This window comes from Pipistrellus kuhlii, unplaced genomic scaffold (assembly GCF_014108245.1).
Source record: "Pipistrellus kuhlii isolate mPipKuh1 unplaced genomic scaffold, mPipKuh1.p scaffold_m20_p_15, whole genome shotgun sequence".
NCBI lineage: Eukaryota > Metazoa > Chordata > Mammalia > Chiroptera > Vespertilionidae > Pipistrellus > Pipistrellus kuhlii.
Genome location: NW_023425460.1, coordinates 41530481 through 41555961, shown reverse-complemented (window position 1 = coordinate 41555961; position 25481 = coordinate 41530481). Strand labels below are relative to the sequence as shown.

General features: G+C 49.9%; 1 protein-coding gene across 2 annotated transcripts in view; it reads left to right on the top strand.

Annotated features, from left to right (window-relative positions):
• The first annotated feature begins 689 nt into the window (after positions 1 to 689).
• GFRA1 (GDNF family receptor alpha 1) overlaps positions 690 to 25481 on the top strand; it is a 184879-nt gene continuing 160087 nt past the window's right edge. For both annotated transcript variants that reach the window (XM_036439168.2, XM_036439167.2), the window contains exons 1-3: positions 690 to 859; positions 1601 to 1894; positions 3102 to 3185. In XM_036439168.2, coding sequence (XP_036295061.1) covers positions 820 to 859; positions 1601 to 1894; positions 3102 to 3185 — 418 coding nt within the window. In that variant the 5' untranslated portion in view covers positions 690 to 819. The remainder of the gene's footprint in view (positions 860 to 1600; positions 1895 to 3101; positions 3186 to 25481) is intronic.

The window sequence follows — 25481 nt, the reverse complement described above, 5'->3', positions numbered from 1 at the left end:
GGGTCCGGGGCGCGGGGCTGCTGTGCGCGGCGCCGGGGAGGGCGCCCAGGACGCGCCGGGTGGGGCACCGGCCGGATCTCAGCTCCCGCCCGGACGCCGGTTCCCCCTCGCCGGGTTGCCTCGGAAAGAAAGCGATCCGGGGTGGAGGGGAGTGTGTGTGGAGGAGGGGACACGGCGATGGGGGCGGCGATTGGTGGCTGGGGTGGGGAGGGCTGGCTCTGGAGCCAGGAGCCGGCGCGGGGAGGGGGCGGCCAACTTCCCGGGCGCAGGGGCTTTCCGCGCCGGGAGAGCCGCCGCCGCCGGGATCCGCTCCGCGCTCCGCGCCGGGAAAGTAACGTTTCTTATTGATCCGCCGGCGCCCAGCCTTGGACCCGATAGACTCCCCTTGGACTTTGGGAGCCGCGTCCGACCTCTGAGCCCCTCCTCCGCGGGTGCGGGAGGCTCCCCGGAACGCACGCCCCCCCCCCCGCGCCCCCTCCCGGCGCCCGGACCGCGGAGGGTGGGCCCCGCGCCGGGCTCCGTCCGGAGAGTCCGCCCGGCGGGAGCGGAGGAGGCGGAGCGGCGGCGGTGGCTCCGGGGAGAGGAGAGCTCGGGCTCATTGCACAGCGCCTCTCCCTCCTTCCAGGCGGCCGGACCGGACCGAGCCCCCAGCCCCGAGCCCCGAGCCCCCAGCCCCGAGCCCCCGCCCCGGCGCCCGGCAGACGGCGGAGCCCCTGGATGGAGCTGGCCGCGGGGCGCCCGGGCACCGCTGCCTGCTGAGCCCCGGACCGGACGGCGGTCGGCGTTCTCGGCGAAGGGGACCAGCCGCGCGCCGGCACCATGTTCCTGGCGACGCTGTACTTGGCGCTGCCGCTGCTGGGTAAGTCGAGGCTGCCGCCGGCGTCCGGCCCGCGGGGTCTCCCCCGGGGTCCTCGGGCGCGGGGTGCGGGATGTGGGTGTATGTGTGTGGCGGGGGATGGGGGAAGGCAAGTTCCGTTTTGGGGAGGGGGCTCCTGGGATCTCCGGCGCCCCAGGCTGGGGAGGGGTGTCGGCGCGCACCGGCCCGCAGCCGCCCGTGCTGGGTCCTGAATGCCTGTGGTTCCCATGGCCTGGCCTTGGTGGAATAAAGGGGTGCCCTCCCGCCTGGGACCCGCCACCCCGGGACGTCCCGGGGAGCTCGCAGGGGCGCGGCGGGCAGGTGGGGTGGAGGCGTGCACGGGGCCGGGAGACAAACTTGGGAGGAAAACTTTTTCCCGGAGCAGCAAGCATCCCCGTGCTCCCCGCCGGGCGGGCCGCGGGGCCGGGTGCCCGCCGCTCCTGCTCTCCCCCCTCCCCCCCGCTCCCCATCCCCCGGCTCCAGGGCTGGGGCCGGTCTGCCCGGGGCTGCGGGGCCGGCACCCCGAAAAGCCTGCAAAGCCTCTGGGTCTTGGAGGGCGGGACCGGGTCGGGGGAGACCCGGGCAACAGGAGGTCCCAGGGCGGGAGAGCGGGCTCCCGGGTGTGGTGGGGGCTCCCCCCGCAGGGCGCCCCAGAGCCTGGTCCGGCTCGCGCCCTCCCGGGGGTGGGACCCCGGTCCCGCCTGGCCGCGCTCACGCCTCCCCCATCCTCCCCCTGCCCCCCAGACGTGCTGCTGTCGGCGGAGGTGAGCGGCGGCGACCGCCTGGACTGCGTGAAAGCCAGCGACCAGTGCCTGAAGGAGCAGAGCTGCAGCACCAAGTACCGCACGCTGAGGCAGTGCGTGGCGGGCAAGGAGACCAACTTCAGCCTCGCGTCCGGCCTGGAGGCCAAGGACGAGTGCCGCAGCGCCATGGAGGCCCTCAAGCAGAAGTCGCTTTACAACTGCCGCTGCAAGCGCGGCATGAAGAAGGAGAAGAACTGCCTGCGCATCTACTGGAGCATGTACCAGAGCCTGCAGGGTACGCGCCCACCTCCTGTCTGCCCTCCCCCACCCTCCAGGCTTGGCTGGGCCCCTCGCCGGGGTCTGGCTGACCTCATCTCTCACCCTCCTCCCAGCTGCAGAGTGAGGACCTTGCATGGGCCCTCCCTCAGGGGCTGCAGCAGCTGGCAGTTGCTGCCTGCCCAGCTGTACTGTTGGGGCCTGGTTGTTGGAAAACCCATCATGGAGTGAGGGGGGCCCCCGGGGACCCCCGCTGACATCTTTGAAACCTGGTCAGAGCTTCCAGTAGGAGGGACCCCATTCAAGGCCACCCTAGGGACGGGCCACTTGTCTGTAAGGAGAGTTGGCTTCACAGAATAATCATTCAGACTGGCCCTGTGTCCTCCCTGGAGTTGCCCCCTTTATTCTGTCCTTCGGTCTATTCTGACCGAAGAGAAAGAATGAAGTGTTAAAGGCCCTGCAGAATCTATTCTATCTCTACCCTCCCCCATTCCCTGTTCCAACTGATCAAAGGCTGAGGTGGGAAAATCCATTTGTCATCTTAGATTAGTTGAGTCTGGGACCAGCTGGTGTGGTTCAACCCTGGTTAACATGGATGCGGCTCTGAGCGGGACAAGGCCCACAGACATCCACTTTGACAGATGTGGCTCGTGTGTGTAAACCCAACGCAGACATCCCCTGCGTTCCCTCTCCACGGAGAGGTCACCTCTGAAATTTGTAACACACAGAATTGGCCTATCAGCTACCGCTTCCCTCCAGAACCAACCGATGACAACCAGTTTCCAGCACTGACTGATGAACAGCTAGGGCACCCGCTCTCTGACCACATGCCATGCTTCTGGAGCAAAAGAATGAATGGGGGGCCTCCTTTGAGTCACCTGTCTCCCATTGGCTCCTGGAGGGGAGGGGGAGAGAGACACGTGACATCACTGGTTTCTTCCTCTCTGATCTCATTCCTTTGCAGAAGTGGGAGAGTGTTCTGGCAAAATCAGGCTGGGCTGCTCTTCTGTGTTTTCATGGCACTCTGGGGAGAGCCAGGACAACAAAGGCAGAGGGAATGAAAAAACAAAACAAAACAAAACAAGCAGAGCCAAATAGAGGCATTTGAAGTCTTTGAAAGTTTCAGCATCCTTTTGTTACACAATCATAACATAATTAGAATTCAGATTCAGGCCTGGGATATGTCTGTGCTCCAGATCTGAGCCCCATCTTCCTGTTGTTTTTAGGAAATGATCTGCTGGAAGATTCCCCGTACGAACCAGTCAACAGCAGGTTGTCCGATATATTCCGGGTGGTCCCCTTCATACCTGGTAAGCAGATTTAAGCTTCTACTCAGGGGCCCTCGCCTGTGTGAGATCCGCTGGCTCGCATTCCCTTCGGCCCTCCAACAGTGTGTGAAGAGGTGTTTGAATGGCGCAGTGTTTCTGGGAAATTAGAAATAGGATGCTGATAATGAAGAGGCAGAATGACTAGACGTGATTGTATGGCTTGAAAGTAATTCTAAATGAAGTAATGTGGCGTGGTGGTTTGGAAGGGGTTGAGGGAGGTGACTTGGTTGAATTCCACCCCCCCCCCTCCCCACGCTGAAATACCATTGGCCGTCTCTTGCAGAGGGAGTGCGGGCTCTGTCTGTAGGTGGCAATAGTATTCTCTTCTTTATGCTTCAGACACAGTGCCTCCCTGAAACGGGATCTGTGTAAACGATGCCGCTTACTTTATGAGATGTCTGAGGATCATCTGAGATTGTTGAAGAATTTTGGATCTATTCATTTGTCTGCCTTTGCTTTAGAAGATTAAGCTCTCCCATTTGTTAACAGTTCTTTTGTCTGTAATTTTTCCCGAGCCAGTGTGTGTGCATATGTGAGATCCTGTGTTACTGCCCCGGTGGCCTTATACAAAGTAGCCTTGCTACCCAGGGCTTGTTTTGACTGTCCTTGCAATTCTACGTTTGGCTTGGAAATCAACCTACATTGAGAATTAAGTTGCTATAACGTCTGCATTCAGACATCCACATAAATAATGAGTGAGGCAGTAATCTCTCTTCGTGATGTACAGGCTTCGGACTGATGTTGTCTGTATTTGTTTACTGTGAAGGCATCTCCCTCAAGTATACACAGAGCCATCACAAATGATATGTTGTCCGTGGTTATGCCGCGTGGTTAGTGTTGGATTTGATTCTATGAGACGATGGTTTGTTGCTGGTGAGAGTGTGCTGGTGTTCTATGCTTTTTGTTTCTGTACAGAAAACCATAAAACCACGGGAGTGTGTAAATATTGAGCTCGGGGGCGGGTGTATTGGAGATACACGTACTCATTCACAAACATCCATTGAGCACCTACTATGTCCTAGCCATTAGGTTTTGGCAAGGAGCCAGACAGATGTCCCTGCCTTCATGAATCTTAGAGGTAGCCAGCAAGGGACATTCATCAAGCCCTTATTATACTATGCCTGTTAAAATTTTCGCCTCATTATCTTACATAATCATCATCAGGTGTTTCTTAGGTAATCTTGTTTCCATTTTAGAGATGAGGCCGTTGAGGCAGTGTGAGGTTAGGAAACCCAGTCCAAGAATCACAAAGCTCCTAAGTGGAAAAACCAGAATTTAAACCCCCATTTGTTTGGTTCCAAGAATAGGAAATGTTGAGGAAAAAAGGTTTGTGGAATGTCTGCCCTCGCTACGCAGTGTGTGGGCCTCAGAACCAGCCCCAGGGTCACGTGGGAGGTGGTGAAAAGGGTGGAATCTCGAGCGCTAGCCCAGATCTACTGAATCAAAATTTTCATTTCAAGAAGAACTCTGGGCTTGGTGCTTCAGATGCTCATGAATCTTTCGAAGGACTCCTCTACATTATTCTGTCTTTTCTTTGGTTCAGAGGAAAAGTGTGTGTGTGTGTGTGTGTGTGTGTGTTGGAATAAGATATGTGAGTATAAGTTTAGTATCAGGCATTCATACGTTATCCTGGAGAATGTCAAAAATTTTCATTCTAAATCCCTACTAATGCTCTCTGTCCCCTTGGCCCAGACAGGACAGGTATTTGGGATCAGGTCTGTAGGAACTAGGATGGGTTGTGGTAGTTGGGATACCAGAAGTGAACTTGGCCTTCCAAGTGCTTTTTATGTTTTGTTTTGTTAATCCTCCCCTGAGGATAGTTTTTCCATTGATTTTTATTTTTTTATTTTATTTTTTATTTTTTATTTTTTAAGAAAGAGTAGAAGGGAAGGTGGGGAAGGGAGGGAGGGAGAGAGAAAGAGAGAGAAACATCTGTATGGGAGAGACATTGCCTCCTGCAGATGCCCTGACCTGAGGGCTCGAGTCTGAACCTGTACCTCAGTATGTGACCTTGACTGGGAATAGAACCCATGATTTTTCAGTGCACGGCTGACTCTCTAACCATTGAGCAGCACAAACCAGAGCCTTCCTAGTGCCTTTGAAGAGCAGTGCCTTTGCCTGCTGTCTACCCAGGGGTGTGTTACCTCTCAGTCTTTGTCCTGATACCTGGAAGTATATGGACCTTCCCATGCACAGTGAGAGGAAAGCAGGGGGAAGGAGGAAGGGCCATTGGGGTTATAATTTCAGAACTGCTATGGGACTTTAACAGATTCATTTTCCCTCTCTGGATCTCTCTCCTCTTGGTATAATGAGGCCATGGGAGCGAATAATCTCCAGTCCTGACAGTCCATGATTCTGAGAGAAGATCAAGGCCACGTCTAGAATGTCTCCACTGTGCTCTTGCATTGCCTTTGCAGTCCTTGGCTTCATGACACACTCCATGTGGCTGGGTCATTCTCAGACACCACTGGTGCATCTGCATGTCTTTGATGAGTACAGGAGATTCTTCTGCCCTGACCAGGTTTTATTCATTCGCTTTTGGATCCCTCCCCTCACCAAGTGTCTTTTCATAGCAAATGCGACCCTGAGTGTGAGACCTGGCCTGTGAGAACCCAGGAGTCATGATGAATTAATCAGAGCCCGGAAGGCTTTGTCTAGAACTACATTTTGTCTCTCAAGGGCATTGAATTTAGGTTCCAGCATTAATGAGCTTTGACTTCTGACAGTGACTCTGGGCTTTAAGAGGGTGTAGGACAGCCAAATGGAGCGCTGAGAGGGTTTAAGTCATTGAATAATGCATATTACCCAGCTTGGCGTTGGTAGGATGGAGAAGGACAGAGTTGCAGGATGATAAATGTTGTGTTTCCTGGCTTGAATCTGAGTTTCTAGAACATCTCTTCTGTCTTGAAAAATCTCTCGGAGGAAACCAGGACAACAGGGCCTCTGCCTTTTGCAGATATGGCAGCTGTCAGAGTTTCCATATTTGGTTTTCCCTGCCCCATGTGAAGGGAATGTTTATCCACATACATTAAGTGTGAGCTGAATCTCTCACTGAGCAAGACATGTTTGACGTTCTTGAGTTTCCATTTTCTTTCGACTCCTCAAAACCCAGTCAACTTCGCCATTGTTTACTCCATCACCAGTTAAAAGGTCACATGGAGGTCAAGCTGTCATTTGTCCTGAAGCCTGAGCTGCAGAAGGGAAATGAGGCAGCCTAGTCAGGGAGAACTGTGGTGGGAGATTGGGGGGACCACTCTTGTGGAAATGGCATAACAGAAACGTTTGGCCTCTCAGGCACTTAAAAAAACACCTTTATTGTTGAGATTATTACAGATGTCTCTCTTTTTTCTCCCTCCTATGCCTCCCTCCACCCAGGCCTTCTCCATCCTATTGTCCGTGTCCATAGGTAATGCATATGTGCCTATAAGATCTTAGTTTAATCTCTTCCCACACCCCCATACCCTTTCCATCTGAGAATCGTTCCATTCCCGTGCCTCTGATTCTATTTTATTCACCAGTTTCTGGTCATTACTAGTTTCCTTACTCATTTATTTTTATTTTTAGATGCTGTTGTTGATAGGTATGTATTTGTTGTCATATTGTTGTTCATATTTGTTATCTTTTTCTTTTTCTTCCTCTTAAAGAATACCCTTCAACATTTTATATAATACTGGCTTGGTGGTAATGACTACTTTAGCTTTTTCTTGTCTGTGAAGCTCTTTATCTGACCTTCAATTTTGAGTGAGCTTTGTTGAGTAGAATAATCTTGTTTGTAGGTTCTTGCTCTTCATCACTTTGAATATTTCTTGCCACACCCTTTTGGCCATAATTTCTCTTGAGAAATCAGCTGACAGTCATATGGGTATTCCTTTGTAGAGAACTAATTGCTTCTCTCTTGCTGCTTTTAAGATTCTCTCTTTGTCTTTTGCTCTTGGCATTTTAATTATGATGTGTCTTGGTGTGGTCCTCTTGGGTTCCTCTTGTTTGGGACTCTCTGTGCTTCCAGGACTTATAAGTCTATTTCTTTCAACAGGTAGGGAAAGTTTTCTGTCATTATTTCTTCAAATAGGTTTTTAATACTTGCTTTCTCTCTTTTTCTAGCAACTCCCCCCCCCCCCCATAATGTGAATGCTGAAACACTTGAAGTTTTCCCACAGGCTCCTTACACTATTTTCATATTTTTGGGTTATTTTTTCTTTTTTGCTCTTCTAGTTGGGTGTTTTTTGCTTCCTCACATTGCAAATCATTGATTTGATTCTTAGAATCTACTACTCTACTGTTTGATCCTGTATATTATTCTTTATTTCAGTCAGTTTATGTTTAATTTCTGACTAGTCCTTTTCCATTTTTTGGAGGTTTCTAGAAAATTATTGAGTAACCTAATAACCATGATTTTGAATTCTATATCCAGTATTTTGCTTTCTTTCATTTCTTTCATTTGTGATATGTTCCTTTGTACCTGTATTTTGGTTGTTTCCCTATGTATTGGGTAGAGCTGCTATGTCTCCTTGAGTTTTTAGAGTGGCCTTGTGTGCTGGGTGTCCTATAGAGTCCAGTGGGTCAGACTCCCCAGTCACCTGAGCTGGGAGTTCTAAGTGCACCCCTTTGTGGGCTGTGAGCACAGTCTGGTTGTAGTTGAAACTTGATTGCTGTTGGTGTCACTGGGAGGAATTGACCTCTAGACTAATTGGCTGTGAGGACCATCTGTGACTACAGTGGGAGAGCTGCTGTGGAGCAGGACTTGCTTCAGTGGGGCTTTGGTGCTCACTGAATCTGCCCCTTGAGTGTGTCACTTATGGATTTGTAGAGTTGTAATCTGGTATGGTTTGACACTGAACAGTGCGTATACTGGCTTTTGGGTCTCCAGGGATGTGCAAAGTCAGCCACTGTCTGGGGCCAACCAACAAGAACTACAGAGAGATGTGCAGATTCCTTCTCTTTGTATTGGGTTTGGAAGTGCCCAGATGAGGCCCAACTATGAAGCAAGGCAGGCTGCTGGTGGTGCTGGGTCGTGGGTCTTTTATTGATAGGTTTTGGGCTCCCCGACCCATCTGCAGCTTGTTTTACAGGTTTCAGCCTGAGCAAGCACAGGCCATTTATATGCAAAAGCCGCTACACATAGGGTGGGATTGTAAACTGGATGAGGCTGGGTCTTAGGGAATCACCAGGGCAGAGCAAACATAAATGGCTGCCAGCTAGCCCTATGTGACCTGGGAGAAAGCTGCCCCTGAGTTCCTGCCATGATACCAGGCAATCCAGTACCTCCTTGTGTATATGTCTGCGTTCCCCAGAGCCTGGTGCTGGAGGCTCAGAGGAAGTGGGACCTTTAAGTTCAGTTTGTGGTGTCGGCTTTTTAAGAGGAACAGTTGGGTCTCCAGCAGCCTCTGTCAATGAGCCCCAATCTGCACTGGTTTTTACTGGTTCTTACAGCCCGTAGTTCTTACTGCCCAAAGGGACTTCTTTTCCCAGTTCTGGGACCCTGGACTGGGGGTCTGTTGTGGAGCTGGGATTCCTTGCTCCTCCAGGTGGCCTCCACAGAGACCATCTCCCTCCCAATTAAAAAAGTGGCCCCATGTGGGTGCTGGACTCGCCCTTCTGCACCTCTTCACCTCCTACCAGTCTCAGTGTGCTTTCTTTTTTTTCTAGTTGTAGGGCTTCCATTCAGCCTGCTTTCCAACGATTCTGGATGATGATTGTTCTGTATTTCAGTTGTAATTCTGATGTAGCTGTGGGAGGCAGCAAGTACAGGTGTTTACCTGCGCTGCCATCTTCAAATCTCCGCCTCTCAGGCACTTTAGAGGGCCCCAGCCAGTGCCTGTACTATGGGTTGATGCCGGAGTGGTTTATAGGGATCTCGGATATGAAGAATCAGGCAGTGAGAGGGAGTGCACAAAGGAAAAAGTGAGCCAGTGCAAGAGCGTGTTGGAGGAGGAGAGAGAGCCCAGACCAGTGTCTGAGGGCCAAGAGAGGGCTGCAGAGGAGCCACCACAGGTGTTTCACATCCACGTTTCCAGCAGCTGTGCCTCTCAGCTCTTTCACCTTCATTCTGCCTTGTATTTTCTTATTCACGGAAGTTCAAGAAACAGCAAGAAGTAAATAGTGCTTTGAAAGGAAGATGAACTTGTTGGCAGTGCTTTTGGACTCTCTGGAGGGAGAGACAAAGCAGAGAGAGATTTTGAAAGTTAGAGGACGAAAGAAAGCCTGAGGACGAGAGGATCTCAGGGGGAGGATGTAAGCACCTCCATGGGCAGCCGGCAGAAAAGAGGGCTTTGAGGTTTGGAAGTATTGATCGGGAGGTTGGGTTATGTAGAGAAGAGTCAAGAGATGCAAGACCTTCTTAGGATATAATAGAAGTTGGTGGAATTGCAAATAAGAATCAAGTGGATAGGTCCCGGGGACAGAGTGATGTTAGGATCTGAACAGCCTCAACCTGATTCAGTGGAAGACAAAGTTCCAGCTTCTGGCTCTGTGGTTATTTCTCCCAGGTCCTTGGCGTGGCTTAGACCTTCCCAGGAAGCCTGGGAATCTTGAGATCTGTTCCCAAGGAATGGATTGCTCTAGGATGAGAAGCCTCTAAACTCTGTTTTGAATCTGGCTCCTTTTTCCCCCCTGAATGATGCTACAAATCATTAGCCATAGGTAGTATTTCTGTTATAATGTTCCATCATATTTATGTCACTATTAAAAAAAAACTTTCGGAAAGTTTTTTTACACGTTGAAGAGGAGCCTTATGAGGTCATTGGCTGTCATGTCAGATCATGATGACAGGAAGGTTTGTAAATACCAGCTGCTAGGGGTGTATGGTGGCACTTTCCCTTCCACTCAGCTCTCTGAGATAACTAATTATCTCTCTTGTTATCTATGCTGGCATATGGTAAGCCCCTTAGCACGCCAGCTTGGTCCCACCACCTCCTCCCCACGGACGCTCCCTGAGCAATCCGTTCCCCACGGACTTCATGTGCATTCACGTTCTTGCACCTTTGCCCATGGCTTTGCCTCTGTTTGGGAAGTTTCTCTTGATTCTTCAAGGCCAAGATCAGATTTCATCTCTGAGGGCCAGGCTGCAATTCTCCCTGACAGGCACTTCCGCTCAGCAGGCTTGCAGGCTGCATTTTGCTCCTACCTTTACGGTAGCTGGTAATCACTGCATACTGAGAGGGCTTACTTATGTGTCTGCCTTTCCCACTGCAAAGCCCAGGTCCTGTGCATTAGGCTGGGTGTCTTCTCAGCATGGAGCATCCTTCCTGGACCTGAGCAGGCATCCCATTAGCCATGGCCATTTGAATATCAGAGAAGAAGGGCCTGAAGTGACCCCTCCTTTTACAGAACTGAAGCTCAGAGTGGAGAAGCAATGTGACTCCTTTCTGTTCTGCGTATTCTCTGGACAAATCTTATCCATTCCCAGGACCTCAATCTCCACTTACACCCATGACTTACAGCAGTGGTCGGCAAACTGCGGCCCGCGAGCCACATGCAGCTCTTTGGCCCCTTGAATGTGGCTCTTCCACAAAATACCATGTGTAGGTGCGCAGGTACAGTGCGATTGAAACTTTGTGGCCCGTGCGCAGAAGTCGGTTTTCGGCTCTCAAAAGAAATTTCAATTGTTGTACTGTTGATATTTGGCTCTGTTGACTAATGAGTTTGCCGACCACTGACTCAGTGTCTTCCCTCCTATTCCAACCTCTCTTGGGCTCTGAACCAGTTATTTCCAGCTGAGTCCTGGATGACTCCATCTCGCTGTATCTCAGTTACTCCAAATGCAGCACATATACAATGGATCTCATCATCTCTCTCCTTTTCTCCTAATACCCTTCCTTTCCCCATCTCCTCTCTTAGACCATAGCATGATCTGTCTAAGTGAAAAGCGTTGGGGTCATCTCCACTCCCCTTCTCCCATCTCATGCGTAAAGCTGGACCCATCACTAAGTCCCACTGAAATTACCTGCCCTCTCTCTTTCCTGTCTTATTTCTCACTTGAACTCTGCCATGGCCTTCTTCTTCTTCTTTAAAAAAATATATATTTTATTGATTTTTTTATAGAGAGTAAAGGAGAAGGATAGAGAGTTAGAAACATTGATGAGAGAGAAGCATCGATCAGCTGCCTCTTGCACACTCCTCACTGGGGATGTGCCCGCAACCAAGGCACATGCCCCTGATTGGAATTGAACCCGGGACCTCTCAGGCTCAATTGAACCACAGGTTGATGCTCTACCCACTGAGCCAAACTGGTTTCGGCTGCCCTGGCCTTCTTACTGTCCTCTCTGAGTGAAGTTTCTCCCGATCCCACCTGGCCCCCTCATTGGCAGGTCTTCTCCTAGCAGCTTGGTGACTTGGCTTCAGTCTTCCTCCCTAGATTTCTCTATTAACTGATCTTCAGTCGCACTCCAGCCACCCTGTGTCCAAGCAAGCGGGGTTGACCAGCTGCTGTCCCAACCGTGGTCTCGGCAGCTCCGTGACTCTCCAGCTGTGTGCCTGCTGGTGCTGGACAAAGAACATATGCTCTGGAGCTCCATCCGCCCGGGTGCCTCTGAGCTCTCACTTTGCAGGTCACATGCATTTTTTGTGCCTCAGGCTCCTCAGATGCAAAACGGGATGTTGGTAACTCCAACCTATAGAAGATGCAGCATGTAAAATACATAGACTAATGCCTGGAACATAGTTGGTCCTTGATAAGTCTTGGTCATTTAAAAAAAAAATATATATATATATATATATATTATTGCTTTTTTTACAGAGAGGAAGGGAGAGGGATAGACAGAAACATTGATGAGAGAGAAAAATAGATCAGCTGCCTCCTGCACACACCCTACTGGGGATGTGCCGCAACCAAGGTACATGTCCTTGGCCAGAATTTAATGTGAGACCTTTCAGTCCAAAGCGTGCTCTATCCACTGAGCCAGACCGGTTAGGGCAGTCTTGGTCATTTTTTAATGCTGTGCCAATGCCATGTTCGCCATTGACTCGCTCCTGACTCCAAGGCTGGGGCTCTCTTCAGCAAACCGTCTTCCCCAATCTCAGAACAATGATTCCATGTCCTAAAAAGGATAGCAGTCCCCCAGCTTGCGGGAGGCCGCTCATAAGCCACCTGGGACAAGAAATGAAAAACCTACCCTCTGTCTAACCAGCCCTGGAGGAAAGGTCTGAGTCTTCAGAACCCTGTGTGAGTCTTAACTCCCCTTGGTGGAAGGTCTCCCCGCTGCTCAGACCCCCCTGTTCCTTCGGGCCCCTTCGGCTCTGTGGTCAGAGGTGAGTTGGCCGTAGCCGGTGGTCACGGGCTGGGAGCTCTTCCTGTGCTTAAGGATCCCTGTGATCAGCCTTCCCTTCTCAGCTTGACTGATTCCCATCCTCCTGACCTCTCCCCATAAATCTCCCTCCGATGCCCCTCGGCGCGGGAAGAATTACGGCTCCCGGAGCAGGGCACGCCGCCCAGCTGGGGGCTGCTTCCGTCCCCACGAGCTGGGCTGAGCACGTGGACATTGCACTTTCACAGGCCACTACCTTTGGATTTTATTCTCTCCCTGTCTCGCCCCTCAGCAATCCACTTCTATTGCGGAGCAATAAGATATTACAATAAACAGGTCAAAAAGGAAAATGAATTGAAATCACCTACAGGGCCCGTTCCCAAAGATAATCGCTGTAAACAGGTTGATATGAACCTTTTAGATTTTTTCCTTTATATAAATATGTGTGTGTGTGTGTGTGTATTTCTTTTTTCAAATAAAAATGGGGTCATATTCCACACATATTTCCTGATCACCTACCCGATGACCCGAAGGGTCTTCTGTCTTCTTGAGACACTGACCACTTCCTAAAGGCCAGTGTTAATATGATGACGAGCTGTCAGCCTCACGAAGTTTGATGAATAAAAGAGCAGCTCATCCCGGTATCTCAGTCGTCATGGCGAAAGGCCTCTGTGCCCCAGTGAAGGCTGTGAAGGTAGAGACAGCCAAACATTTCGCCTAGGGTGACTGGAGGCCCCGCTACCAGGAGAGGGGACATAAAACACCAGTGAGTGACAAGTAATCCTATGAACTTAAGATTGTTACAAGGCTCAGAATTATTTATAGCCAGTATGCCTGTGCTCATTTCTTCTCCTTAGTCTTCTGAAGTACTGCTTTCTGCCATCTCTTAATTTTTCTGCTGTCGAAGCTTATTCTTTCCAAAGGATGTGCTTTGTTGTTGTTGTTCTTCTCTGTGATTTAGTACCAAATTCTCAAAAGAAAAGTATCAAATCAGGATGGTTTGATCCAAAGAGCACGGGTCCAAGAGTCAGGCTTGCGGTTTTCCCCTCTAACCAGCAGGGTGACCTTGGGCCAGTGTCTGCCCTTCCTGAGGGCCAAACTTTTATTTTAAAAAAGGGTAAGGGGACAAGAGTCATCTTTAACTTATTTTTCCTTCCTTCTCCAAGGGCCTGCTTGGTGAACCTTGGATGATTCTGAGACTTAGCATTTTTCCTTCTAGCATTTTCTTCAGACACTTGCGATCTTGGCATTTGTAGTTTATCATACTATAATAACATTTGTAAACCATGATCTATTAAATGTATACCTTAATCTGAACCAGGATATATTGATAGCATCTCATTTGAATATAGGGAAGAAGATAACACAAAAAGAAATAGGGAAATGAACAACAGAGTAGGAAGGAGAAAAACACAGGCAGGAGTGAGTCCAGTAGACAAAATGCCTGTCATAAGATTGTATTTTACACAAATTAAATGGTTGGAAATGCCGTGTTTGTTTTACAAATAAATAAAATCGGTGGATGGGAGCTACGGTGGGACTTTTGGAGGTCACTCCAGTCCAGTCCCCGCCTTTGGCTGATAAGAAAACAATTCCATATATTTCCAGGATGGGAGAACATAAATTGTCTAGGACAGTGATGACAAGTAAAATTAGGTGTGTGTGTGTTTTTAAGTGGGTCCTTGAAACCCCATTTCCCCCACCTCTTTCCAGGGGTCCTTTACCTGGGCAGGTCTGTGCCCCCTCTAGGATGCCACACTTTGTACACAGTTAGGGAGAGAACCACAGCCATCCACTGTAGTTACAGAGCCGGTGCCCATTGTTTGGAATTGTTTCCAAAGATTAATTAATAGGTCTTTGTTTGGCAACAGAAACCAGTGGCTGGAACGTTGGTTTTCATATCTTTTGGCTCCCTTCAGAGTTTCCTGCAAGGAAAATGAGAAATTATTTGTTGCTTTAAGGCCCCCTCCTAGCCCTCCGATTAAAGAAAAGAAAAAAAAAATCAATCCTTTATCTGGAATTTTCGTTAAAGAAGCCAGCCACTTCCCATAATTTAGAGACTCCATGAGCTGGGTCAGTGATGAAAACGAATGGGTGATTTGCATAAGGGGCTAATTTATTATGTCCCCCGGGCATTTCTTTCATCTCTCCTTCCTTTCTAATTAACGTTCTGAGAGGGGCCTATCACCATATCAGAAATTAGGGATGAAGGCGGCTATTGTTAACCTTTATTCTTATGATTTTTTTTTTTTTTTTTAATCTTCTGTGATCTTTTAACCATTTTCATATCCAGGGACTCCTGTAGACAGGGCGGGGAGTGCATGGACGGATTTTTTTAAGGGTGTGCTGTTGTATGATCTTTATTCAAAGAGGTAGGTTGTTGCAAAAATAAAAGTGACTCAGGAGAGCTCTCCAGCCACAGAGGGATTTGCAAAACCTACCGCAGGATGCAACAGTGGTGCGGAATTATTTCTAAAACCGAGCCCTCCGAACATCAGTATACACATGTATACACACAGAGATAGATACATTCGTGTGTCTGCCTGCTCACATATACATGGATGTACAGTGTGTGTGAGTGTGGATGCCTATATTAGTCAACATTTTGCCTCAAAAAGGTCCTCCTTGTCAGGTGTCTCCTATGGCTCTGGCTGTGACAAAGGCAGCTGTGTGTGAGAGAGGGTGACACAGCTGAGGAAAGGCAAGAGAACAAGCAATGTCTTCGAAAATCAATTGCAATTTACACCTACTAAATTGGCCCAAGGTCCGCCCCGTTCGAGCATTAGCATAGGACAGACTTTTAATCATTTGGTCAAATGGCCCGTTTTTGGTCAAACCACAGGTCCCTCTGGGACTCTGCCGATCCCTCCCAAAGCTCAGTGATCTCCAAGCCTGCGCTCTCTTTAAGGGAGAGGGATGGCTGAAACCGGTTTGGCTCAGTGGATAGAGCGTCAGCCTGCAGACTGAAGGGTCCCAGGTTCTATTCTAGTCAAGGGCATATACATTGGTTGTGGTGCGTTCCCAATGGGGGATATGCAGGAGGCAGCTGACTGATGTTTCTGACTCTCTATCCCTCTCTCTTCCTCTCTGTAAAAACAGTCAATAAGTCGGGACCAGTTTGGCTCAGTGGATAGAGCGTCGGCCTGCGGACTGAAAGGTCCCAGGTTTGATTCCGGTCAAGGGCATGTACCTTGGTTGCAGGCACATCCCCAGTGGGGGGTGTGCAAGAGGCAGCCGATCCATGTTTCTCTCCCATCGACGTTTCCAACTCTCTGTCCCTCTCAATTCCTCTCTGTGCACAATATATATATATATATATATATATATATATATATATATATATATATATATATATATAAATCAATTAAATATATTTTTTAAAAATAATTAAAGGGGAGGTAAGTGTAGGGAGAGGAAAACCCTCGGGGGCCCCTGCTGAGTGCTCGCCCTGGGCAGCCGCTGCCCGGGCATTACTTCCTTTGGGGCCCCAGCCACCGCTGGGACTCATCTCTGATCTCTGAGGTGGACACCTGAGCTCAGAGAGGTTGAGCAACTTTCTCGGGGCCACACAGCTGGTGAGTGGAAGCGTTCAGATTCATAGCTCGTTCCTGCATCTCCAAAGCCTATGCCCTTTCTGCTGTTCCTGGCTGAGATGTTAAGCCCAAGGCGGGCTTGTTTATTTAAGGGTCAGATACCCAGTCCCTTAGCTCCCTCCTCATTCCCAGTTTCTTCTCCCCTGCCTTTCACCCGAGTCCCTGTTTGACAAAAGGGCCTGTGGAGTTGACATACACGCTGATGTCGATTATTTTCATACTTAACCCCTGCATTCTGACGCATTCCTAATCGACGACCGAAATCTCGACCATGCACAGTGTTAAAAGCGTTCTTGCAAGACTGCAGAACTATCAACTCAAATAAGCAACTTCATTTCTTTTCCATGTGAGATGGAAGGTTTCTACAGTAGAGCGAAGTGCCTAGGGCCATGTTTTTGGTCCCGAAAAAATGTAAATAGCATTACCACTAGTGGTAAGGGGAGGAATATGGAGGTCAGATCCACTTTGAGGCGAATTAATGCGCTATTCATTCGGCTTCCGCCTTGCTGCCGCCACGTCCCTTCGCGCGCCTCCGAATGGCCCAAGCAGCACCATGCTGACCGCCCGTGCTGCCGCCCTCGGCCCCTGACCGTCTCGTGTACAGTGAATAATGTATGAAAACGAGTATTGATTCCATTCTTTGTAGGAACAGGCCAGCAGGTTTCTTAAAGCCCGCGTTTATGAAATGTTTCATTGATCCCTGAAATAGGCGTTTCAGATACACGCTTGAAGGCCATACCAGGAGATCAGGGAATTCCGGCCAGTCCTCCGTGGAATCCCATTATGTTCTCGCATGCTTAGGGATGCATGGCAGGTGGCATTGGAATGGAAAAAGGGGTGGCCAGGCTGAAACTCTAAGCCTATCCCCAGTTGCTATCTCCATGAGACCTCAAGAGAACGAGAAGCAATGTTGCAAGAGCTGTGAGAAGCAGCTAGCGAGGTGTTTGTAGGTAATCACTCGTGCCAACCTTGTTGAAGAGTAGGTACTTGTAGACCCATTTGGTAGATAAGGAAACTGAGGTCCAGGATACAGGTCGGAATGGCAAAAGTCCACTGTTATCTGGGAGCCCATTTGCACGGACATTACAGGAGAGAGTTCGTGAAAAGTTAAGTGCACAATCTGCATGGAGGATTGCTAAGCATTTTACTGAGGGATAGACACTGGGTGTCCAAAAAATATATATGCCAAAATAGATATAATAGCGGATAGCTCAGTTTTGAGAATGAAATGTATTTTTGATTAAATATTGGCTTTATAATGATGCAAAGTGTGTGAATACATATTTTGGGGACACTTTATATAAATCATATTACATATTATATATTGTACACTGAGTGGCCAGATTATTATGCTCTCTGAACGCATAATAATCTGGCCACTCAGTGTATATCCTATATAATAAAAGGCTAATATGCAAATTGTCCACTCAACCAGGAGTTTGACCAGCAAGCAGGTCAGCCAACCGCCCATGTCCCCTCCCCCTGGCCAGGCTGGCTGGACCCCACCCATGCATGAATTCATGCACCTGGCCTTTAAAAACACACACACACACACACACACACACACACACACACACACACTGAGTGGCCAGATTATTATGCATTTAGAGATTATAATAATCTGGCCACTCAGTGTACATGATATATGCATTTATTTCAGAATGTAGAGAATTGGTAAATTTCTCTATCCGTTTCAACATTTTCCAGTGTGATAGATGATACTTCTGCCAAATGCATTCATCAGATATTTACTGAGAGCTGTGAGCTCAGTGGGCAACCTGAGTGACTCAGAGATAAATAGGACCTTACCATGGCCTTCCAAGGATTCTCCTGGTTTAGGGGTAGGTATGAATGAACAACATTATGATGCAGAGTGGGAAGTGAATGCATAGAATTCCTTACAACACTCAGATGTAGCCCCAAGAAGGGAATAACTGATGAGGTGGAGCTGTGGGTCAGAGAAGGCTTGCTGAAGGGGACTTGGGGTTTTGAGGAATGGAGAGGGGTTTGGTCAGTAGAGATGGGAGGGGGGGCATTTCAGGCAGACAGAGGCACAGCATGAACAAGGCACCAAGAGTCCAAGGTGCTAGTACTAAGCTCCTTGCTGTGGCTGGAGCACGAGGCACCAGCCGTGATGGGAGAAGAGATGGGCAGGTGTGCCATGTGCCTGGGCTTGGTCTTCGTCTCAGCAGGACCAAGGAAGGATCCTGGTTACTTTATTTTAGCATTGCCTAAATGTTTTAGGTTGAATCATATGGTGAACTAGCAGAAGTGTCATTTGGTTCAATATAGTTTTGTTTCATAACAGAAACATCACCTCTGGATGCTTCTAGACCAGAGATGGCCTTTGTGGATGAGTAACTTCTCATCGCAGAAGGTCCCTTCTGGGGAAATAATAAGGAGGCTAGGAGCCCCATGCTGTTTGCCTCAGCTCCTGGTGGACTTGGAGCAAGTGTAGGTCAAGTTCACCTTCTTCTCTCCCAGAATTGCCTCCTCAAGGCTTCAGGGTGAAAACACCAAGTGTACAAAGGCCCCATTTAGGTGCCAGCGATGGGTGGGCAGAGGAGCAGGAGTCCCAGAGGCAGCCTGGGGCTCACAGGGTGGTCCTGGGGAGGTGGGTGGGCGCAGATAGAGCAGGTGACAGAGGAGCAGAGAGGTGTCAGCAGGAGGCAGAGTGGTCTGGAGCCAAGTCTCAAAGGGTCTTAAGTCTCGAGTGGTAGGAGAAAGACAATTTGGCTGTGGTAAGAGAATGGATATCGCTGAAAATTGCTCAGTGGGGCCCCTTACACATTGAATGACCTGGCTGGTGAAAGGAGACCTCCCCTGGTGGGCGGTGGGAATGTGGACAGTCTTGGCTCCCCACCTGCCTTTCTGCATTGCCCCAACCCCAACCCTAACCCCAATCCCAACCCAACCCCAACCCCAACCCCAACCCCAACCCCAGGTCTGCCCTCTGTCCTGGACTCAGTATGGGCTTTGCTTTTTGACTTGGGGACAGTGTCTCAGAGTGGATCCCCCAGGGCTGTCCTCCTGGCCAGGAGGGATGGCCCTGTCCACCCTCTCTGTGGACCTGGATGGGCTCGTTTCTTCACTTATTTTCTCTATTTAATTCTTCTAGCTCCCCAGTCCTGCGTCTCACTGGGGAGTTTTCTCTGCCAAATCTCCAGTTCACTTCAGAACATTTCACAGGAGAGTGTCTGAATAAAGGCTCCAGATTCTAAACGCAGGGAGTTGTCTTAATTGAAAGAGATGCCCGCTAACCCCCGGGGCGCTCTGGGGAGGGAGGGTGGGGAGGGAGGCTGTTGGGATGGCGGCCAGGAATGACTGCAACTCACAGAGCCGGTGCCCGAGGAGTTCCCGGACCCTGGACCCTCTCTGTGTGCCCTTGAGTCTGGTGTGTTTATTACAGTGCTGTAGTGACACTGTGGGGATGGGGCGGGAAGAGGGGGTGTTGCCCTTTAGTGCTGCAGCTGGTCTTGGGCGGGAACATACCCAGAGCCAGGCAACACTCCTACACCAAGACCCAGCAGGCAGACCACGTGCTGTCTTTCCAGAGGTGGGGGTGGGGCCTGGGAGGGCTGGGGCTGAGGTCCTGGTGAGCCTAGGAAAGGATGAAATACGGAATAGTTTTGGTCAAGAGCAAATCTTAGGGGTTCAACATGCGCAGATTTGAGTTCCACATTCCCCAAGGGCGGCATGGCTGAGAGTGCCTCTGTCCTAGCTTCTCTGTCTGTAAATGGGGAGAATAATGGCCTCCCATTCATGGGGTTCCTGGTGGCAACACTTAGAAAGAGAACACAACACATCTCTGGAAAAGGTAAGGGAGAGACTGTCCGTCTCCTCCGTGTAAATACCCAGACTTCCTCCTTCCTCCTCGCCCAAGGTATTAGCATGAGGAACAGTGGATTGAGTGGGTGAGGTCTCTTCTGCTGAGAGAGAGAGAGAGAGAGAGAGAGAGAGAGAGAGAGAGAGAGAGACAGACGCAGACTAATAGCCATGCAGGAAATGACAACCTCCAATGTAATTCAGTCCAAACCATTGGTCATCTTCTCAAACAATGACCAGTAGTCACATTCTTTGAGAGGCACTCCATGCCCGGCACTGTGCTGGTTGCCAGGGAGATGATGGAGGACCAGAGAGAAAACAGAGCAGAGGGAAGTGCTGCAGAGAGACAGGCAGGAGGCGGGGAGATTGAGGGAACTTGGGTGCCAGAAAGAAAGCTCTGGAATGAGGTGGCAGAGACTGGGGTGCAGGGATCTGGGGAGTGGATTGCAGGGGAGCCTGGGACACTGGAGGGAGAGGAAAGGGTGCTCATGAGTGTTGGGCGCGCCAGGCCTAGGCTGAGCAGCTGTGAGCGTGGTGGAAACCTAGTGTTTTTCTTTCCCGATGATTCTCAAGAACGCCGTATTAAATTTTGTTTACCAGGGAAAGAAAGTAATGTTTGCCAACAAAGTGGGAGCCGCGGAGGCATTGTTTCCCATTAGCTGTGTAAGGTTCACTGACGATGGGCATTTTTTCATTCTTGTCTTCCAAATTGTAATTTTCAAAGATGAGGCATTTCATATTCAAGAGTTTCCTTTGTCTGAGATAAATTATTCATTCCTACCCAGTTGCAGGAACAATGAACATAATACTTAATGCATCACAATTAAGCGGGCACAGCTTCGTATAAAATTATGTTCTGTGCATTTGGGTGGCAAACACAGCCGCGCATCCTATATCTTGTCGCCATTTGCTCCTCGTAAGCAAAGCGGGAAGACGCGGGACTCAGACATGTGCTTTCTGTCCTCTGTGGTGGAGGAGGGGGGACGTTAGCCCCAGGCAGCCCTGTGTGTGACATCCCACAGCTGGGTCACTGCAGAGACAGTGAGCTGGCTGCTACCAGACTGGGCCTGGGGTCAGCTGGGGGTCGGAATTCTTGAGCTCATTCATCCCAGTCCCCCTCGCCGGGGTGGAGATGCCTCTAGCATCCTCTCTGACAAGGGCTGCTTCTGGGAATGCCTTTTTGGGGGGAGTTTGGTGGCACCTGCTTCTTGAATGCTGGCTGGTCGGTCACAGGTACCAGTTATAACTTGAATGTTGGCTGGTTGGTCACAGGTAATAAGGCTCTTGGAAATACCCTTCTTAGGACAAGATTCCTCCTCAGGGAAATAGGCATGACCAGCCAGGGCCGAGGTGTCCATGGACAGCCTCTTGGGGCTTGAAGGTTTCGCTGTGACGGTCCCCAGGAACTCCAGCCCCAGCCCCAAGGTCAGTGTGGAAGCTGGCTGTGATGGCCTGCCAGAGGACAATTGTGAAAACGTTGATTGTGGATTCTGCTGGGTGCCCAGCAGGAGGACAGCGGATGCCTTCATAGGTTCCTTCATTTCATCCTCACAAAAGCCCCGAGTGTTTGCCCAGAGTGGGGGGTGGGGTGGAGTGTGGGCTTAGTCACATTTGCATAAAAGGACATCAGAGTTCCGAGAAGTCCGGTGGCCAGCCTGAGCCATCCAGCTAGTTGCTGGGAGGCTTGGAGAGGTGACTTTGCAGTGAGAACTAAGTGACAAGGGAGAGCAGGCCAGTCCGAGCACTGGCTGCAGCGCATTGCTAGAGGGTCACAAAGGCCCCCAGGTGGGCCGGAGCCGGGTGCGAGCAGGGTAGCCAGTCAAGAGGGCAAGGCTAGCACCGGGAGTCAGGAGGGAGGTGTGGCTGGGCTTCGTGAGGGCACTAGGAGGCTTCAGGGCTGTGATCCCTGCTCTCAGGGGTCTCGTGTATCTTACCCAGAAAGCACACATAAAATTCTGGGGGCCACCAGGACAGCTGTCTCTAAAATCCACACTTGGGGTTTGCGTGTGACCCAAGTGAAGACTTTGCCCTTGCAATGCATGCTTTCAAAATGTAATTCTTACGTGATGCCCTCTTTCCCCCAAAAGAAGAGTGTCTTATATTAATTTTTTCTTCCAAAATTGTGCTAAGTCTTATTTTCAGGGGATGTCTTATCTTTCTATGCGCTAGGTCTTATTTTTGGAGGATGTCTTAATTTCGGGGAAACACAGTAGCTCTCTGTTAGGGTCAGGTTGATGTTTTCTGTTGCTGTGTCTCTTTTTTTAAAAAGACCACACGAAGGAAAAGCATTAGAGAACATCGGAGGTGAAAGAGTCTCTTCTGACCTCCAAGGCCAGGCCGATGGTTGATGGATGGATGACAGAATTAAAGGCTGGACTGGTTAAGGGACGTGCAGGGGGTCAGACTGGTGCTGGAGCCGAGTTCCTCATCCTGTCCTCTCCTCTACGGACACACGTGTTACATCCAAGTTAGAAGGCCTGAAGGATGGGGAGGTTCAAAGACATGAAGACCCTGTCCCCGCAGGCATCGGACTGCCCTGGGAAGCAGGATTCCTTTGTAATCTGGTCCCTGCCCGTTTCTCTGGCCTCAGCTTGTCCCGTTCCTCCCTGGAAGGGTCACGGACTCTTAAGTCACTCAGCCTTTCCTCAGCCCCTCAAACACACCCGCTGCTTCCGCCTCAGCCCTGTGTTATTGCTTCCCCTGTTATCTGGAATGTTCTTCTGTCATCTTTGCTTGGCTGACACATCCTTGTCATTTTCTTTTTAATATATTTTTTATTGATTTCAGAGAGGAAGGGAGAGGGAGAGAGAGATAGAAACATCAACGATGACAGAGAATCATTGATCGGCTGCCTCCTGCATGCCCTACCCTGGGGATTGAGCCTGCAACCTGGGCATGTGCCCTGATGGGGAATTGAACCGTGACCTCCTGGCTCATAGGTCGAGGCTCAACCCTCCTTGTCCTTTTCCATCCAGAGGTCTTCCATAGCCAACTCCCCCCTCATTCTTTATGACGTTTCACTACTTCGTTATCTGTGTAGAACTTAGCACTATCTAAAATTAGGTTGTTGATTTATTTGCCCATTTCTCTTGCTAGAATATTAAATTGCATAGAACAAGGACCTCATCTGGCTTGCTCTGTTCCCAGCCCTAGAAGGCCATGTTTGCAGATATTTATTGATTGAGTAGATGAGTAAACGAGTATACAGTGAGTGTGAGCCAGGGAGGTGGACACAGATTGACAAGTGCTTATTTGGTGAAGCAGGGCAGACGTTTGCAAACCCGTGCTGTTACAGGGCTCTTGCAGTCTTGGCAGAGAGGTGCCACTGGATGCTCTGGCTTATGAATGACGGAAAACTCACCTCCGACAGACTTGGGTGAGGAAGAGAATTGTTAGTTCCTGGGAATGGAACACGATCCAGAGCTGGGGCAGACTTCTAGCACTGCCATACAGAACATCACCTCTGGACCTCCAGCTCTTGTTTTTGTTTTGTAAAAAAATATTTTTATTGATTTCAAAGAGGAAGGGAGAGGGAGAGAGAGATAGAAACATTAACGATGAGAGAGAACCACTAATTGGCTGCCTCCTGCAGGCCCCGCACTAGGTCAGGCATGTGACCTGACCGGGCATCGAACCGTGACCTTCTGGTTCATAGGTTGTTGCTCATCACTGAGCCACGCCAGCGGGACTTGACCTCCTGCTCTTGGATCTGCCCTTAGTGTTGAGGGGAACCCTCTAGGGCTAAAGAGGAATTGTCTTCCATCAGTTCCACACTCCTCCCTCACGGTCACACGAAGGCCTCAGCATTTGCAAACTCACCGTCTCGCATACACTGTCCCTGGCTAGGTATGTGGGGATATAACGGTGAATAAAGTCAGAGAGACCCTGTTTCCATGGAGCTTTTAGTCTTGCAAGGGAGAGAGAACCAAACGTATAGAAAAGTTCAAGTGTAGGACGTGCTCTCTGGGAGCAGCAGATGGTGCCGAATGAGATCCTGTGACTGGGGTAGCCTTGGTCCAGGTGGGAAGAGCATTCTAGGCAGAGAAAGGGAGAGGCGTGTGGTGTGAGGGAGCAGGTGAGGGAGAAGGTCAGTGTGAGATGGGACTGCAGGGTCATCTCTGGCTGGTTAGGACTCAGTGGGGAGGGGGAAGGAGCAGGCCTGCGGCTCAGCCAGTGCGCCTCAACATCGGAATGCACCGTGGCAGGGACCGTGGGGCCTGCATGGTTTTCTCAGCCCATTGTCGTCATCGTCACATTTGAGAAGGACCAACTGCACCCATCTGGGCAAAAGAGGCTGCCGGAGGGCCAGTGCTGGCAGCCTGGGGACTCAGCTCACTGGCTCTGCAGTGACATTCCTGCTCTCTTTGGCCCGCCTCCTAACCTTCCAGCCTGCTTCCTCCCCCATGGGCCAGTGCCCTGTTAGGACCTGCCCCAGGCACTTGATAGACTTGTTGGCAGGCTTGCATGAAGAGACAACCGACAGACTGCTTTCTGAACACTCAAGTTCAAGTTGCTTTTGGTTGTTTTGATTTTTCTTCAGCCGTAGGAAGAGAGATAGATTGAAGGCAGTCTGGAACAGGGAGCCCTAGGATTCTGGGATCAGAAGGAGCCAGGGAGATCTTGTGGTCAGACTGTGGAAGGTGAGGTGTGAATGGCTGAGGCTGTGTACCAGTTAGGGATTTGAGGTCACCTCAAGGTCAGTCATCTATCCTCTCCTGTGGGGAGCACATCCTCTCCATGACCTTTAGGCTCCGGGGTCAGGAACAGCAGCTTCCTTCCCACCTGATGGGAGCAAGCTGGCCGGTTCAGATGGAGCTCAGGTGTAGGGACTGGAGGTGAATTGGCCCGATCTTGGCAGCAAGAGAAAGACAAAACCAAGGCCCTCCTGGTCTCTAGCTCAGATCCTCAATTCCTCCTCCCTCCACCTGGGCCACATTCTGGAAGGAAAGGGTTCAAGACTACAGATCCATCTGAGTCTGCCTGCAGAATGGCTTCCTTTCCGCTTCTCTGGAATTCAGTATTTGTGGAGCCCGTGTTCATTGGTCCACATTTTATGCTTCACTGCATGTGTGTTTTCATGGACAGTATGAAAACTGGATGGGCACTGAGGTTATTTCCTTGTTTGGGGGATTACTCATAATGCTGCAATAATGTTCTTTTGGCTTTCTGTGCCTATGGGGGGAATTTATATTTAGAAACAGAACTACCAAGTTAGAGGCCAGGCATATATAAATATATATGTATTTTTGTTGCCGTTAACAGCTTTATTGAGCTATAATTCACTTACCATACACAGGGACACCTATCTTCACCTTATTTTTAAACCCTTCAAAGCTAGAGTTTGTTTTGAAGTAGTCCGTACATCTTTCACTTTCCCAACTATTTCACCGGTTTTCCTTGCTAACCCTCTGGGTCCTGCGTCTTTTTTGCTGATGCGAACCTTTTCCTGGTGATTTTTATCAAGTGTCTTTTCAAAGTGATTACTGTCTTTTTTCATTTTTCTTTTTCTAATTCATGGACTGAACTTTCAGAACGGTTTTGGATTTGCAGAAAAATGGGACAGAGAGTATGGAAAGTTCCCAGATGCCTTCTTCCTCCTTTTCCCCCCAATGTAACAT